Source organism: Zootoca vivipara, chromosome 6, assembly GCF_963506605.1.
Source record: "Zootoca vivipara chromosome 6, rZooViv1.1, whole genome shotgun sequence".
Taxonomy (NCBI): domain Eukaryota; kingdom Metazoa; phylum Chordata; class Lepidosauria; order Squamata; family Lacertidae; genus Zootoca; species Zootoca vivipara.
Window position 1 is genome coordinate 73,836,509 of NC_083281.1, and position 16,587 is coordinate 73,853,095.

A 16,587-nucleotide genomic window follows, 5' to 3' on the forward strand; every position below is an offset into this window, starting at 1 on the left:
AGGCGACCCCGCTCCCTTTTAAATCTCGCGTTTAACCCTTTCCCGCCTCCAGGCTCAGCGCTGCCGGCGAAGGGGAGGAGCCGGCCCGCTTGGGGCGGGGCAGGAGGGCGCCCCGGAGGCTCTTGCTGGTGCTGGAGGGAGGGAGGGAGGGAGGAGCTGGAGCCGGCAGCCGGGGCGGGAGGCCGGCCCTTCTGTCGCGCAGAGCTCCGCAGCCGAGGAAAGGACCGCGGGCGAGACTTCTAGCAAACCTCGACGGGGCGCGATGGCTCCTCGCGTCCGGATGCTCAGGCGAAGTTAGAGGGGACGGAAAAGTAGAGGAGAACCCTCACAGCACCTCGCGGGCCGCCCACCTTTCCTTTGCAAGGCACCCGACGGAGCGGACCGCCGAGAGACGCCGGAGACTCTCGGGAGGCCGTCGGGGCGAGGCGGGCGGCCCCCGTATGGCTCCCTCCAGGTGTTAAGGGCCAGCCGGCCAGCCAGGCTGCCGTCGGAGGCGCAGGCTATGGCCCTGGAGCGGGCGCTGCAGGCCGCCCGCCAGGGGGATGTAGACACACTCAAGGCGCTGCAGGCCGACGGGCAGCTGCTGCCGCCCGCGCAGCTCCGCGACGCGCTGGGCGCCTCTCCTGCTCACCACGCCGCTCGAGCCGGGAAGCTGAACTGCCTGCGCTACCTGGTGGAGGAAGTGGCGCTGGCCGGCAACGGGCGGGCTCGCAATGGGGCCACGCCGGGCCACGATGCCGCCGCCACCGGCAACCTGGCCTGCCTCCAGTGGCTGCTCACCCAGGGAGGCTGCCGAGTCCAGGTGAGCACCGGTGGAGCGAGGGGACGCCCTTGCGCGCCTTGAAGGGTTTTGCGCCTTGGGCGCACCGAGGGGGACAGTGTTCCAAGCGGCTTCGTTGACGTAGACCTTCAGGGGCGTTATCTTTTAAAGGACACCTGTTTGGAATTCATATTTACTTAATGTATTTAGGAAAGGCCAGCAGAGCTGGGAACAGAAAGGGTCAAGATGGGAATGCCTCTGATTGCGCGCAGAGTTCGTTTCCCTCAACCCAGTACAGTACAGGATTATTTTCTTGCGGGGGCGCGCAGCAATCTATTTTTTTCTTGTTGATACCCATAGCTAGGGTTTTTAGAAAGTTGGTGGGTGAACAATTTGGCCAAAATTGGAGGGTTATGTGTATGTGTGTGTTGCCTCTGAATTCCATTTTTGTCCTCTTAGATTTCCTATGGAACTTTCATCCACAAAAGGTTGGTGATGGCCATCAATCTTGACTGCCTTTAAAAGAGGATGAGGCAAATTCGTGGAGGAGAGGGCTGTCGGTGGCTACCAAGCGAGATGATGGCTGTACTTTGCCTCTGTGGTCAAAGGCAGTAATGTTTCGAAATATCACTTGCTGGAAGCCACAAGAGGGGAGAGGACTATTGTGCTTGATTCCTGCTTGCAGGTTTCCTACAGGCATCCCGTTGGCCACTGTGAGAAGAGAATGCAGGACTAGATGGGCCATTGGCCTGGTCCAGGAGAGCTCTGTTCCCCCATCACCCACTAAGCACTGCCCAGTCTAGGAAGAAGAGGGACCTGCTGGTTGGAGGCAGAATTTTTGCAGCCTACTTTTAAGCCCCAGCGCTTCCTCTGTGCAGATTCATTTGCAAAGATAGCACACAGGTGTCCTTTCCTCCCCCAAAGTTGATCATGCCTTCGTATTTAGAACAGGAACAACAAATACGTAATTCAGAAGTCAGTACCGAAAAGGAAAGAACAGGGAACAGCTTCTTGGCTGCTCCATAACCAAATACAGTAGTTACAGCAAAAGCAAGTGTTGATTACAGGAGTGGTGCTTGTAAAGGAGGGCAGGAGTTCCTCTGAGCATGTGTGAAGTCTGCATCCCTGTCTTCTGCTTATTCTGTGCTTGACTGGGAAGCTCCCTTTATGTGAAGGCAGGTGTTCAGGGCCAGCAGAGTTTCTAAGTAAGAGAGTCTTAAATACTTTGCAGGGCTAAGCTCTTGTTAGCCAGAGCAAAATGTTTAGGTTCCCTCCCCCCTCTTTGGGAGGAGACGAGGACGCAAAATTCAGCCACTTGGTGTGTGGGGATGTTGTTTAGGCAAGACATTCACAATGCCCTGTTGCATATGGTTAGAAGCACTGTGGGGGGAGACTCTCCCCGCCCACATGGAAGAATTTCTTTAAAAGTAGACTAGTAGAAGTCACCCTAGATACTGAAGGAAACCTGTGTTGACCTCTGAATGCTTGATTGACAGGGAAATGCAGTCTGGCTCCCTGCCAGAGTATTTCTGCAAGACCTGGGGAAGGGGCAGCTTCTCAGCAGTGGAGCACTCGCTTTGCATGTAGAAGGTCCCAGGTCCAATTCTTCTGCATCTCCAGGTAGGGCTGGGATAGAGCCCTGCCTGAAACCCTGGGAGCTGCTGTCAGTCAGTGTACAGCAGTAGCCTTTGCAGTCTGGTGCCTTCTAGATGTTTTGCACTGCAACCCCTATCAGCCCCAGCCCAGGTACCGCTGGCTTGGGCTTATGGTAATTGTAGTTCAAAGTGTCTGGCAGGCACCAGGTCATACACAGCACTGAGCTACGTGGGTCAATATTCTGGTTTGGTATAAGGCAATTTTTATTGTTCAGCTGGAGCATCTATAGCTCAGGGATGGAGCTATAGATGCTGTGCATGCAGAAGGTCCCACCCTTAACCCCTGAAGGCATCTCCATGTAGTACTAGGAAAGACTCTTAAGACTGCTCCTTACATCTCCAAGTACAGTACATGCTAAAATCCAGCCATGCTGTAAAATGACCTTTACTGTATGGTAGGCAATTGGCATGTTTCGATTGCACTGCTTGATTTGCGTTAAAATGCTAAGTGCATTTGTTATTTATTTCTTCCGTAAAAATTTACACACCACTTGTTTTACAAGTCCTCCTCAGAGCATTTACAAAACTGTAAAATCAAGAAAGATTTGTGACCAGTGCTGGATTTACGTATAAGCTAAACAAGCTCCTGCCTGGAAACCAATGTCCCCACTGTGGAAGGACGTGTGGATCCAGAATTGGCCTCCACAGTCACTTATGGACCCATTGTTAAAACTGTGTTTATGGAAAACAATCTTACTTGGCTACGAGTGATCGCCAAAGAAGAAGAATAGCTTAGGGCCCCACTCTCTTGCCCCCCCCCAAATAAAGAATAAAACCCACTGGATGTACATTTCCAAAATATAAGATAAAAAAGCAAATAAAATAAAACCTACATACAGCAACAGTGTTTTGTGTTGTGTAGGCTCCTATGATGTAAGTAATGGGCCCCCCTGCTAGCCTGCTCCCTAAAATATCACATTTTTTGTTATGTGCAAATGGCTTTAGATACCTATTAGGTCCCTTAATTACCATGTAGCATATATTCAACACAAAAAACAGTGACAATTTGTTGTTGACAAAGGACAGCTGGACATATAACGGGTCCCATTACCTTCAGTAGCTTAGGGCCTCATCAACCCTAAATCCGGCCCTGTTTGCAACCCTACCTTAAAAACATGCCCAAGTTAAAATATAGAAGCAGGTTAGAAATGTCTAAAGTTTGCAAGAAATGGAAATGGTTTTCACCAAGGAGGACTGTGGTTTTTTGTCTTGTACATCTTTCCAATGAAGGTTGATAAGTTATTCCAACGTCGGCGTGAGTAGGCTGGGGCATCAGGAGAACAGCTGAAGCCTAGAACACCTGCTTCGGATGCAGGAGGTTCTGGGTTCAATTCATGAAGGCATCTTCACCCATTAAAGCAAAGGGTGGGCAATCTTTTCTCATGCCAGGGCTGGGGAGGGCCAGAAACAAAAGTGAAGGCTCCTCAGGATTCCAAGTGGAAGGTCTTTCCACTTGTGGAAAGTGTGGTGTAGTGGTTAAGAGCGGTAGACTTGTAATCTGGGGAACCGGGTTCGTGTCTCCGCTCCTCCACATGCAGCTGCTGGGTGACCTTGGGCTAGTCACACTTCTCTGAAGTCTCTCAGCCCCACCCACCTCACAGGGTGTCTGTTGTGGGGGAGGAGGGGAAAGGAGATTGTTAGCCGCTTTGAGACTCCTTCGGGTAGTGATAAAGCGGGATATCAAATCCAAACTCCTCCTCCTCCTCCTCCTCCTCCTCCTCCTCCTCCTCCTCCGTGAATGCTGGGAGCCAAAACTGGGACCTTCTGCATACGCTTGGGCACAAAACAATAGCTCCACCCCAACATAGAAAGCTGTTTTATGTGAACTTTGACAGATTGGTCCTTCTCGCTGATGGGCAGCAGCTCTCCAGGGTTTCAGGCAAGGCTCTCCCCCAGCCCTACTTTGAGATGCTGGGGAGGCGAGTCCTTCTATATGCAAGGCAGATGCTCTTTCCCAGATATGGCCTTTCCTAGATATGAAGGAAGCTTGGCGTGGATTTTTGCATGGGAGAATTGTGAGCTCTGTTCATTTCTGGTGCTCCAAACAAATGGCTGGGCTCAGAACTCTTCAGTGAATGTCTTTTGCATGTGGTTGGTGGAACTGGTTTCTAGTAAAAAAAAAAAAACCACCAAAGTGGATCTCACAAGCCTACTCCTGATCATTTTGAAATTATGTGATTTTTGGACTGAAAGGTTATGCATGTGCATTGGTTAGAGAAGAGTAGACCAGAGTTAAAGCAGGAAGGATACAGAGCCATTCTTTGGAGGGAGCCTCTGCCATGGTTTGCTCAGTTCAGGCAACACACCTAACCATGGTTTGCACAGAATGTAATTTAGAACCCAGAAAGTTGGTTTGGGCTTCCAAATGTACAATGGGCAAACCAGGCTTTGGAGCTGGTTTTGTTTTCCATCTCTCCCACCCCACCCTCCAACAGAAAAGTGCCTCTGTGGATTGTCAATTCAGACATATGCCAAACGGTAGTTGTCACAAACCGTGGTTTGAAAAGCCACATCAGACCCTAGTTTCTGATGCCAATTTGCCAGGTGACCACAGACTGTGGTTGTTAATGCGAAAGCATCCTATTTACAGTACCACAGTTTGTCTTTTGTTTCCATGGTTTGGTGCAATTTTTGAATGGAACTGAAGTGTAAGGTGTTCTAGTCCAGGCAGGGAACTGTGATAACCCAGAAAGGATTGGCCTTGTTGCTCATGTATTCCTATGGGGTTGAAATCCCCCCCTTTTAGGGATTCCTCCACTGGTTGATCCAGGGGTGCCCAAACTGTGGTCTACAAGCTTCATTTGGGTGGTCCACAGCACACCTGTAAAACCATACAACATCTAGCACAGCCGCCTTGAGTCCCATCAGGGAAAAAGGCAGGGTATAAATAAATATGTAATACTGTACTGGATACCTTCAGATGTCTTTAGAAGGGTGTATAGTTACTTATATTCTTGGTTCGGGATGTGTATGTGACATAACTCCATCAGGACCCCTTTGTTAATCCAGTCGAATTTGACTATGGGGTGTGGTACTCATCTCTGCTTTGAGGCTGAGGGAGCCGGCATTTGTCCACAGACAGCTTTTTGGGTCATGTGGCCAGCATGACTAAACCGCTTCTAGCACAACTGGACACCATGATGGAAACCAAAGGGCACGGAAATGCCATTTACCTTCCCGCTGTAGTGGTACCTATTTATCTACTTGCGCTAGTGTGCTTTAGAACTGCTAGGTTGGCAGGAGCTGGGACAAAGCGACAGACGCTCACCCTTTTGCGCAGATTCAAACTGCTGACCTAACTCCATACCCTGCCACACTTCTCTGATGAAAATAGGGATGTCCTAAGGGAAAGCGGGACATTCCAGAATCAAATCAGAAACCAGGGCAGCTTCTGGAAATTCAGGAGTGTCCCTGGAAAATAGGGACACTTGGAAGGTCTGCAGTGTTCCATGACCAGGATTGTCATCCACTTAGTTTCTGTGCATGGTATTGGTGAGGGGAAGAGGCATCTTTCCTCTGCCTCAGGCAGCAAAAATGTCAGGGGCCGGCCCTGTCATTTGCAAGATGTTCAGTTGTGCTTCCTTCATTGCAGGGGATTGGATCAGATAATCTTTTGGGTCCCTTTGGGTCTTTCCGCTCCTGCTTTAAATCCTTGCCGTCCTGGGTAATGTGTCCCAGGTTTCCAACACTCACACAGTGAACCAAAGCTTGAAAATCCTGTGCATTCAATGGAGGTGATGCTTGACCCTCTTGGTTGTGTTTCCCCGACTTGCAGGACACAGACAACTCTGGTGCCACCGTCTTGCATCTGGCTGCCCGCTTTGGGCACCACGAAGTGATCGACTGGCTTTTGCGCTTCGGGAGCAGCGACCCGCTGGCAGCCACAGACACGGGTGCTTTACCTGTTCACTATGCAGCAGCCAAAGGAGACTTCCCTTCCTTGCGACTCCTCATTGGGCATTGCCCCAGGTAAGAGATCAAGAGCAAGTTTGTTCCTCAATAGGGACTAGTGAGTTGCTTAGGTTTCTTTTGGCCCATTGGTGGGACTGCGGCATTCTTTGGCTCGCTCCCACTAGCAGTTTAAGGCTGACAATCTGCTGTGTGATGAATTCTCCTTTGGTTGTGATGTCCAAACTGCATGTTTTAATTTGGAAAGCGACATGGTTTTGGGTTCTGAACTACAGAAGGAGACGTCACTAGGAGTGTGCATGCTAGAGAGAGCTAGCGACCCTTGTTGTGGCCAGAATTTGAAATGGCAAGACCCACCCCAAGTCTGCAGTATGAAAAACTGCAGGCTGCACAAAATGACCCAAACTGTCTCAGCGGCCGAAATTGTGCTGCTGCCTCTTTGTGTTTGAGAGGCTGGTCTGTATTCTCTGCATGAGGTCTTCAGCAATGAAACAGTTTTGTCTGGCTAGGGGCAGCTGGTTCTCACAGAAATGACAACCCTCCCCCACATTCCTCATTGGTTTAGGCTGGCCTCCATTTGCTGCAGATCTTGGTGATAGAATGGGCTGCACCATTTTGAACTGCAGGGGTGTGTAATGAGTGTGGTTGTGTGGTTGTTTTGGGTGGGGCAGGCGGGCGGGCAGGGGAGATGAAATCTCATTGTAAAAAAACAACTTCTTGCAAATAAAATAAGGAGAATGCAGAAAGAAACATCCTATCCTATTAACCTGCAGACCTAGTTTTCTATTTCTTTATCTGGTTTGGTCCCCAAAGCAAGCAAGGCCACGGGGAGCTATTTGGAGTTTTTTAAGGACCCAGGTTTGGAGCAAGCCTGCTGCCTCTGGGTAGAGCTTCACAAGGCAGGGAGGGACCCTGGCAGAATGATGGCATAGCAGAAGGGCAAGTTCAAGTTCCCAGCCTTGGGAGCAGGTCTGAGCATCAAGTCTACTTCCTCCGAGTGGCTCATCGAGCCATTTCTTTTCAGGCTGGTCCACAAGACAGGCTCCTGGTGCTGTTACTGACCCACATCTAGGTTGAAGTATGCATAAAGATGCATTAATTGGTGGAGGTAGCATACAGAAATGTGTTGCATGCAGCAATATTGCTTTGCAAAAATATGTCTCTAAGGTGAATTTGGCTGTGGGTCCAGGTCCTTATCTCCCTTAACCCTCATGGGCTAAATTTGATAGGTGGGCGAAGCCTGCAAATCACCAGACATTACAATGACACCAGGGGACTTCAAAGCACCTTGCAGGGCTTTGCTTTGGAGTGCTGCAGATCGGCATGCTTGAAGTTACTTCCCATCAGCTGAAATCTGTTGCAGGGATTGGCTGCGTGACTGAGCTCCCTCTTGCACAGCCAATCCAACAAGATGGAAATCACCACCCGTCAGCTGACAAGTGGTGACTTCCGGCATGCTTTCTGCAAGGATCAGTTGTGCAATCTAGTTCCCCACAGGAAATTCAGTTGCACAACCAAGCCAGCTACATCTCTGCCCAGTGTTCAAAATTAGCCAGGCTGTAGGCGCATTTTGCACCTGGCTATCAGCCACTTGCGACCAAGTGAAGATGCCTGGGAGCCACGATGGCGCCTGACATCTCCACAATCTGGAGTCGCATGCCTGGGGATCACTGGATACAGACTGTTTTCACACAATCATGCCACACCCTGCAGGAATAGGCCAATATATATATGCAGACTACCCCTGAATAAAGTGACTTTTCTTCTCTAAGTTCTCAGAGCTCTTAACCAAGCTCAAGGCTGTCATCTGAACTAGCCAGATGTCTAACTGATAATCTATCACAGTCAGTCCTTCTTTGGAAAATACAGTAAGACTTTAGAGCTGTCTTTCCCAAAAATGACAACTAGACATTCCGTTTTGGCGACTGTAACCTTGGTTTTAAGGAGCTAGCTGGTGCCTAGCTTATTTATTTGAGTTTCTAACATTGTCTCTGCCTGCCCTGTATGTATACGGCATCTTGTGTGGAGCAGATGGGCACGGTTTGAAGAAAATAGCCTCATGGGCCAAATTGGGACCTGTGCCAGGTCAGATTTTACTTGTGGGCTGGCAGTTCCCCACCCCTGAGCTGCAGGTCTAAAGAAATTCATCCTCCTTTTAGGCCCCGTGAAATGGCCCTTTTTGTGGTAAATGTAGGTAACAGCCTGTAACTACACTTATTGGCTTGCCGGTGTTTCAGTGAGATCTGACCCCCACCCCCACCCCACGCCTTGTCCTACGATAACAGCGAAACCCGGTTTCAGCAAACAGCCGGGGAGGAGGCTGCTTGTCCGTCTTGACTGCTGTGAAGATTTGTTCCTGTTTGTTAAGCCCTGCTTGCCTTTCTCCTCCGATGACAGCTTTATCATGGCAGGAAGTAAAATGTGCTTGCTCTTTTGACAGGGTACCAACAAAGCCAGGTTTAGATCTTGATGGAAATATTGCTCCCTTGTGCAGCCGTGGTGCAGCCGAGGATTTGCACATGGTGCTTTTGCAAAGGGGCGATAACACAGCAGCCTTTGTCTCTGCCGGAGGTTATGTAAATGGATTAAGCCGCCTGCAAAGGGAAGGATGGTTAGCCAAATGTGAAGAACTGGGGTGGAGGATGGGGAACCCTTCCATGTGCAGTAAATGCAGAGGAAAGAATGGGGAGCCATGTGGATGGTGTGACTCTTCTGTGTATTTCCAAGCAGAAACACAGAATCTTTCAGTTGTGAACTTGGGGGGGGGGTCCCAAGGGTCATGTAGTCCAACCCCCGGCAAATGCAGGAATCACAAATTTAAAAACCCTCCAATGGTCTATCACCGTCAAGGTTTGTTGGGTGTGTTCATGCACAGTGATGTGCACAGCCATTAACCAAATGAACAACAACAAAGCCAGTGGACCTAATGGGATACCTGCCGAAGTCTTCAATGTGGGCAGAATTGAACCTTTGCAACAACTTCACAAGCTCATTGGGGGGGAGAGGAGATCCCAGCAGACTTTAGGGATGCCACAATTATCAGTCCCTTTAAAAAAAAAGGTGATAGAACGGATTGCAGAAACTATCGAGGCATCTCTCTCTTCGCTGCAGCTGACAAAATTCTTGAAAGGATCTTAGCAAACTGTCTCCTAACTATATCCGAGAATACCCTTCCTGAATCCCAAAATGGTTTTCAACCTTCTAGGGCAGGCACTCCCAAACTCGGCCCTCCAGATGTTTTGGGACTACAACACCCAGCATCCCTGACCACTGGTCCTGCTAGCTAGGGATGATGGGAGTTGTAGTCCCAAAATATCTGGAGTTTGGAGATGTCTGTTCTAGGGGGGAGGTGGATATGATATTCACTGCTTGACAGCTTCAAGAAAAATGCAGGGAGCACAACCAACTCCTGTATATGGCGTTTATTGACCCAACTAAGGCCTTTGACACTAAATCATACTGTCCTTCTGAAAATCAGCTGCCCGGATAAATTTGTGAACATCTTGCAGCTCTTCCACGACAATATGACGGCGACAATCGTGATAACAATGGCTCTCAAAGTGGGATCAGGGATGCTTTATCACCCCAACTATATTTATGTCCTTTACTTAACCCCTGCTAAAATCACCATCCCCTTTTCAGTTCCTTCCATCCCTGCTTTACTCAGACTTCTGCTGTTGTTTAAACCACCTCTCCCCCCCCCGTCAGTGTCCCCCATTCTCACTGGAGCGGTGCAACCTGCCTTCTCCTTTGGTCTCTTAAACCCATGCAAATCCAGGATTGTGATGCAGCGCTACAGATCCTCCAACAGGGGCTGCGTGATGACAGCCTTGCCTTCATTGTATATAGGAAGACATATTTTTGCCGCTGGGTGTATGTGGTCACATTTGGGGGTGGTTGGGGGGTGGGGTTTGGCCGCATTCCCTCAGAGCAAACTTCCTGTGGGTCACATGTTAATGGTGGGCAGGAATGGGTGCTAAAGTGGGCAGAGCATTGAGTGTGACCCTTACCTGTACATGCTAGGCAACCTTTTCAGCCTGTGGGCCTGAGGATTCCCACAGACTATCGTCCCTGGGCCGGACATGGGCCGCACAGGCGCAGAAGCGATTTCCAGTGCCGCGCTGCCCATGTCCGGAACACCGGAAATGGCTTCTGCGCATGTCCGCGGCTGCGCAGAAGCGATTTCTGGTGCTGCGGACATTTTGGAAATGGGCAGCGCAGCACCAGAAATCGCTTCTGCGCAGCCAGAAATCGCTTTTGTGGCTGTGTAGACGCGATTTCCAGCGCCACTCGGCGAGTCCCCGTGCCACGTTGCGCCGGTTTACTGCAGCGCGCGCGGGGGGGGGGGTGCTTGCTGAGCGGGTGGCTCAGTTCATGGGTGGCCCGTGGGCCGTATCCGGCCCATGGGCTGGAGGTTGCCAATGCCTGCGCTAGGCTCTATTCAAGCCAGGTCCTCCTCAAACCCACCCCTTTATCCCGGCAGACAAGAAACATGATCACAGTTCAAGAGCACATTCTGGGCAGGCAAAGCTGCTTCAGGAGGGGGGTAAAGTAGGGCTGGTGGGGGCTGTGTTCAGGGAAGATGGGGCATGGCATAGGACAGGGTTCGCCGGCCTTTTTGGACCAGTGGACACCTTTTAAATTTGGAGGCAGTGCTGAGGGCATCAATCACAACACGGCTACCATGTGGGGTAAGGGAATAACACACTAAAGGGGAGGGGGGAACAGCAGTTGTTTAGGATTCCTGTTGCCTGATGTCTAAACTTACCAATCACAGCTCTGACTTTGCTCAATGGCCAAAACCATGTGGATATCACTTAGAAGGATACCAGCACAATTTTGCTGCACAACCTTTTTTTCTAAGAGACCTAGAGTTTTACTTCCCACCTCACCCCCCCATCCCCAATGAAAGCTCAGAGTCTGTTGTGGCCGCAGGTTGGCAACCCCTGGCCTAAGGAGAGTCCTGAGGTCTGGAAGTCGACATTTGGCCCCTAGCCCAAAGTCATGTGAGGAGTCCAATTGATTAAGCCAGTAATCCTCCAAAACAGGCACCGTGGGAAATACGTTACAACATTCAGAGGTCCTGTAAGCCCAAAGTGTCCATCCACAGAGGAGGAGGATCAATGCATCTCTGAGTGAGTCTCTGCTCCTTTTTTTCTGTTGCCTCTCTGCATGGGGGGCAATTGAGCAATCGCTTCGGATGCAGCAGGATTGCCTGTCTCAGAGGCTGCTGCTCCTTGAATCTCTGTGAGTTTCTCTCTGCTCTGTGTTGGCTTCCTTTAGTCAAGAGGCATGCTCTGATCTGTAACTTCTCTGACCACATGCAAATCTTTCATGCTCCATAAGTGAAACTTCTGTAAGTGTTGGGTCTGGTGTCACCACTAGATAGATGCCTTGGGGGCACCTGCCAGGACCTCATGCTGTGTGCTAACATTTTAAATCTCCCACAATGCTCCATCAGGGGCAGGGGCTAATGGGAGTTTTGTTTTTTTTACGGCTGTGAGTTGCCAGATAAGCCTGTATTATTCTATTATTATTTTTGTGCTTATTGCTTTTCTGTCCCACCTTTTTTTTTTTGCCAAGGAGCACAAGGTCACACACATGGTTCACCCCTTTCTCATTTAATTCCCCACAACAACCCTGTGAGGTAGGTTAGGCTGAGAGATGTAATGACTGGCCCAAAAGTCACATGCAGTGAGCTTCATGGCTGAGTGGGGATTTGAACCCTTGTCTCTCCCAGGCCCTAGTCCAATACTCTGACTTTCTGGAGGAGGCAATGCAGAAGAGGGTCCCACAGAGGACACTTAACTGAGGTCACCCTGAAAACTGGAACCTGCTACTTAAAGAGTGAAGCATTCCTCTAATTTTAATGGAGGGGGAGTGTTCCTCAACAATCAGATATTTAGCGAGGGTCTCAAACACCCTAAATAACCAAGAAGGGATAGAGCTTTCTTGGACCATACCACTTCCACCTGCAGGTGGATATTTATTTTTTTGACAAATTTGGACGTGCTACCTCTCCAGTTTGCCAAGGAAAATCTCTAGGAGAAATCTGCCCATGTGGGGAAGGGTAGTTTTTTTTTTTTGCAGGGGCAGGTGAGGATTCATCGTTCTTCTTTTCGCTTCTGGCATGGAATACTGCATTGGAAAATCTTTGCTTGATTCTGCTGAATGTTAGAGCATAATTTCCCAGAGGACGGTATTCAGCCACCAGGGTGGGGAGAGTTTCCTTTAAAAATAAAAATAAATATTGTGGTTTCTTGTACCCATGACACAGTAAAACTGGTTGAAAGCAATGTTTTATGGTGAGTTTTATGGAGTTGCGTCTCATGGTGGTACCTTGTAAATCAGCAAATCTGTTATGTTCACATAATGACTATCCCCTGTTGCCTGGGCCTTGCAGTTTGTATTCAGAGATAGACTCCCCCTATAGCTGGAGGTTCTGTGATTTAGGTATTGTGGCAAATAGCCACTAGCAGACTCATCCTCTCTGCATTTACAACTTGTGCTGGTGGGAAGCAAGTGCGTAGAACATGCACAGAGTGCAGGTTTCAGGCGTCGTAACAGCACCACAGGATCCTGAAAAATACCTGCTAGATGGAATATTCATGTTTGCGCCAGTTTACACCATCATCATCATCATCCCACTTTCTGAAAGAAGTTCATGGCAGCATACATAGTCAGGTAGAGGGCCTTTTTGGTAGTGGCACCCACCCTGTGGATCACCCTCCTATCAGATGTCAAGGAGATGAGTAACAACTATACAACGTTTAGAAGGCACCTGAAGGGAGCCCTGTATAGGGAAGCTTTTTAAGGTTTAATGTCTTATTATGCTTTTGTATATGTTGGAAGCCGCCCAGAGTGGCTGGGGCAACCCAGTCAGATGGGTGGGGTACAAATAACAAGTTGTTCTCATTTTCATTCTTCTTATCTCCATTTTACCCACCCAACAACCCTGTGAGGTAGGTTAGGCTGAGAGAGATGGACTGGCCCAAGGCCACCTAGTGGGTTTCATGACTGCCTAGGGATTCGAACCCTGGTCTCTCCAGGTCCTAGTCCAGCACCTAAACCGCTACACCACACTGGCTGTTTAGATCAGGCATCCCCAAACTTCAGGCCTCCAGATGTTTTGGACTACAATTCCCATCTTCCCTGACCACTGGTCCTGTTAGCTAGGGATCATGGGAGTTGTAGGCCAAAACATCTGGAGGGCTGCAGTTTGGGGATGCCTGGTTTAGATCACATCTTTCCAGCAAGGAGATCAATGCACTGAATGTCCCTCTTCTCCTCCCAACAACAAAGGGATTCCCCCTTGTAAAGCATCCCCCGGCCCTTGCCTTACGGGGTTTGCACTGTTAGGCATAATTAAAAAATAATTAAAGATCCACTGATATCTTAAGATCCAGCTGGGTCCTAGTGTCGTCCTCACACAAGCTGCAGATTTCCTGCTAGATATGTGCTTCTGTGTTCTGTAGGTCCACAAACCTGTCCCTAGATTAAACAGTCACCTGACTGGGGTCAAATCCTTAGCCTTCTCTGCCCCCAAATTGAACCATACCCCCTTTGGGGCTGGCTGCTGAGATCCCCAAGATCTCTGCAGGTCTGCCACAGCGCCGAGCTCAGTGCCAGCAATGTGGTGTTGAGGTGCCGGTTCAGAAATACTGTTGAAGCAAGGAGTTGATGGCAAAATCACTGCCCGACATTGAAGCAGGTCGGCTGGATCCGTGCTTTGCAGATTACGGGCCGTTTAATCTCATTTTCCATGATGAGCGAGTGTGATAGACCTATAAATAACCTGGATGGAGAGAAGGAACCTGGCGTGGTAATTAAAAACCTGCCCATGCTTTGGGTCTCGTGCCAAGGAAGCTGTTTTGCAAACACCTCGGGCAAAATGTGTACCAGGAAGTAGGTACATATTCCTGGGGCCTGAGCATCTTGTGTCTCTTTGATGCAGTTCTTAACAAAATATAGGGAGAGTTCTGAATAGCAGCTTGTGAATTTGTGCATTTCTTAATATTTGCAACTCTATACAAACATTCACTCCAGTGTTTTGACAGTATGTGACGTTCCAGCCTCCTCTTGTTATGTGCAGTCACACTTGTAGCTTTTCGTAAGCGAACCCCGTGCGAACACAGCAAAGTTGCGGTGTGATACACATTGTGTTGTATTGCGCGCGCAACTTGTAATTTTTCGATTGCCTGGTTCATTCAGCAACGGTCTGGTGGGTGCTCATATTATTGATATTAGTCATTAGGATGTTAAGATTCTCAACAGAGGCAGATATTATTATATTTATTATTACTATAATTCGGAGATGTGTTTATTTTTACACCCTGGGTAAATAATTTTAAATGGCCTGCCCCTGCAGTGGGGAGGGCTGAAATGTTGAGGCCCTATTGGAAGGAGCGCTGAAGGGATTAGCATCCAGAAGTTGAGGTTGTATCCAATTCAGTTGTAGACCCATTGAAATCAATGGAGCCATGTTAGCCATGCCCGTTAATTTCAATAGGTCTACTCTGGGTAGGGCTAACATTAATATCATTATCATTATTATTATTTCAAAAAAAGAGAGAAACAAAACAAAAAATCAGCTCAGAGTGTTTTGTATGCAACCCCCTTGTTTGTTAAGTTAAAATTCTGTGGCCAGGCTGTTTCATTGCTACACCATAGGAAATGGAACTTGGTCGAATTGAAGTGGAGACTGGAAACAATGCAAACCCATTCAATGTACTTTCCTAATATGTAACTGGTGTTAGATCGTAATCACAGAGCTGGAAGGGGCCCTAAAGGTCATCTAGTCTGCCCCCTGCAATGCAGGAATCATTTTGCCCCATGTGGGGCTCGAACCCACGACCCTGAGATGAAGAGTCTCCTGCTCTGCCAACTATACAAACCCAACAGGTGTTCACAGCTTCTTTCTTTGCATAACCTCCACAGTTCTGAGTCTGCATCTGTCATGGAACTGTGTTTTGTTGTTTCAAAAGGTGGGATTGTTTTTGAAAGGAGGTTCCAACTAAACATTAGGAGGAACCTTCTGACCCTAAGACAGTGGAATGGACTCCCTCGCATGGTGTTAAATGGCCACCTGTCAGGGATTCTTGCCTTGCTAGGGGTTGGACTGGATGACCTTCGGAGTTCCCTTCTACAATTCTGTGCCTCTTTGATTTTGATATTTATTTATTTTTTGGTATTGTTTTATTACTGGTGTGTTTACCATGCTGGGTTCCTTTGAGGGGAAGGGTGGGATATAAGTTTATATAGGGATAATAATTTTGCTAGTTGCATGGAGAATCAAGAACTTTTTCAAGGCACAGACACATGACTGCAGGAGATTTTATTTGCAGGATTTTATTTAGCCTCTTTTTTGAAGGATTTCAGCAGCTATTGCCACAGCACGTCTTCCCGGTCATCAGCTGGGAACTGGATCTTCTTCTTTTTTAAATTATTAAATGAAAGTTGAGATCCAAAAAAGAAAAGAAAATAGCTGAACTATCCCACGACCGTGGTCCACATTCTTTTCTGCCATATTATGGAATTGTGGCATACCGGGATCACCTAGGTCCAGCAAGGGTAAAGTATACACCAGGCAGGCCCCACAAATAACCCAGAGATGCATTTTAAATAAAAGGACACATTCTACTCATGTAAAAACACCAGGCAGGCCCCACAAATAACCCAGAGATGCATTTTAAATAAAAGGACACATTCTACTCATGTAAAAACACGCTGATTCCCGGACCGTCCGCGGGCCGGATTGAGAAGGTGATTGGGCCGCACCCAGCCCCCCGGGCCTTAGGTTGCCTACCCCTGATGAAGAGCATAAAAATCTTCTGGATCAGGCCAGTGTCCCGTTTAGCTCAGCATCCTGTTCTCACAGTGGCCAACCAGATGCCCCAGTGGGAAACCTTGCAAGCAAAATTTGAGCACAAGAGTCCTCTCCCCTCCTGTAATTCCCAGCAACTGCTAGAAGCATTTCTGCCTCTGACTTTGAAGGCAGAGCGTAGCCATCATGACTAGTAGCCACTGATACAGCCTTTACCTCCACAAATTTGTCGAATCCTCTTTTAAAGCCATCTAGGTTGGTGGCCGTCACTGCCTCCTGCAGGAGTGAGTTCCATAGTTTAGCTATGCACCTTGTCAAGGCTGCTGTTACAAGCTGATGCCTACCTATCAAAGGGAATTTGCACCAGACCTCCTCGTCCTCCTCCACAGCTTATGATCCATACAGGTAAATACAAGTAAACTTAAGTGGATTATGATAAA

General features: G+C 48.6%; 1 protein-coding gene across 1 annotated transcript in view; it reads left to right on the forward strand.

Annotated features, from left to right (window-relative positions):
* Positions 1-502: 502 nt before the first annotated feature.
* The window catches only part of ESPN (espin), a 105,295-nt gene continuing 89,210 nt past the window's right edge, over positions 503-16,587 (forward strand). Inside the window, exons 1-2 of the mRNA XM_060276128.1 lie at positions 503-802; positions 6,191-6,384. Coding sequence (XP_060132111.1) covers positions 503-802; positions 6,191-6,384 — 494 coding nt within the window. The remainder of the gene's footprint in view (positions 803-6,190; positions 6,385-16,587) is intronic.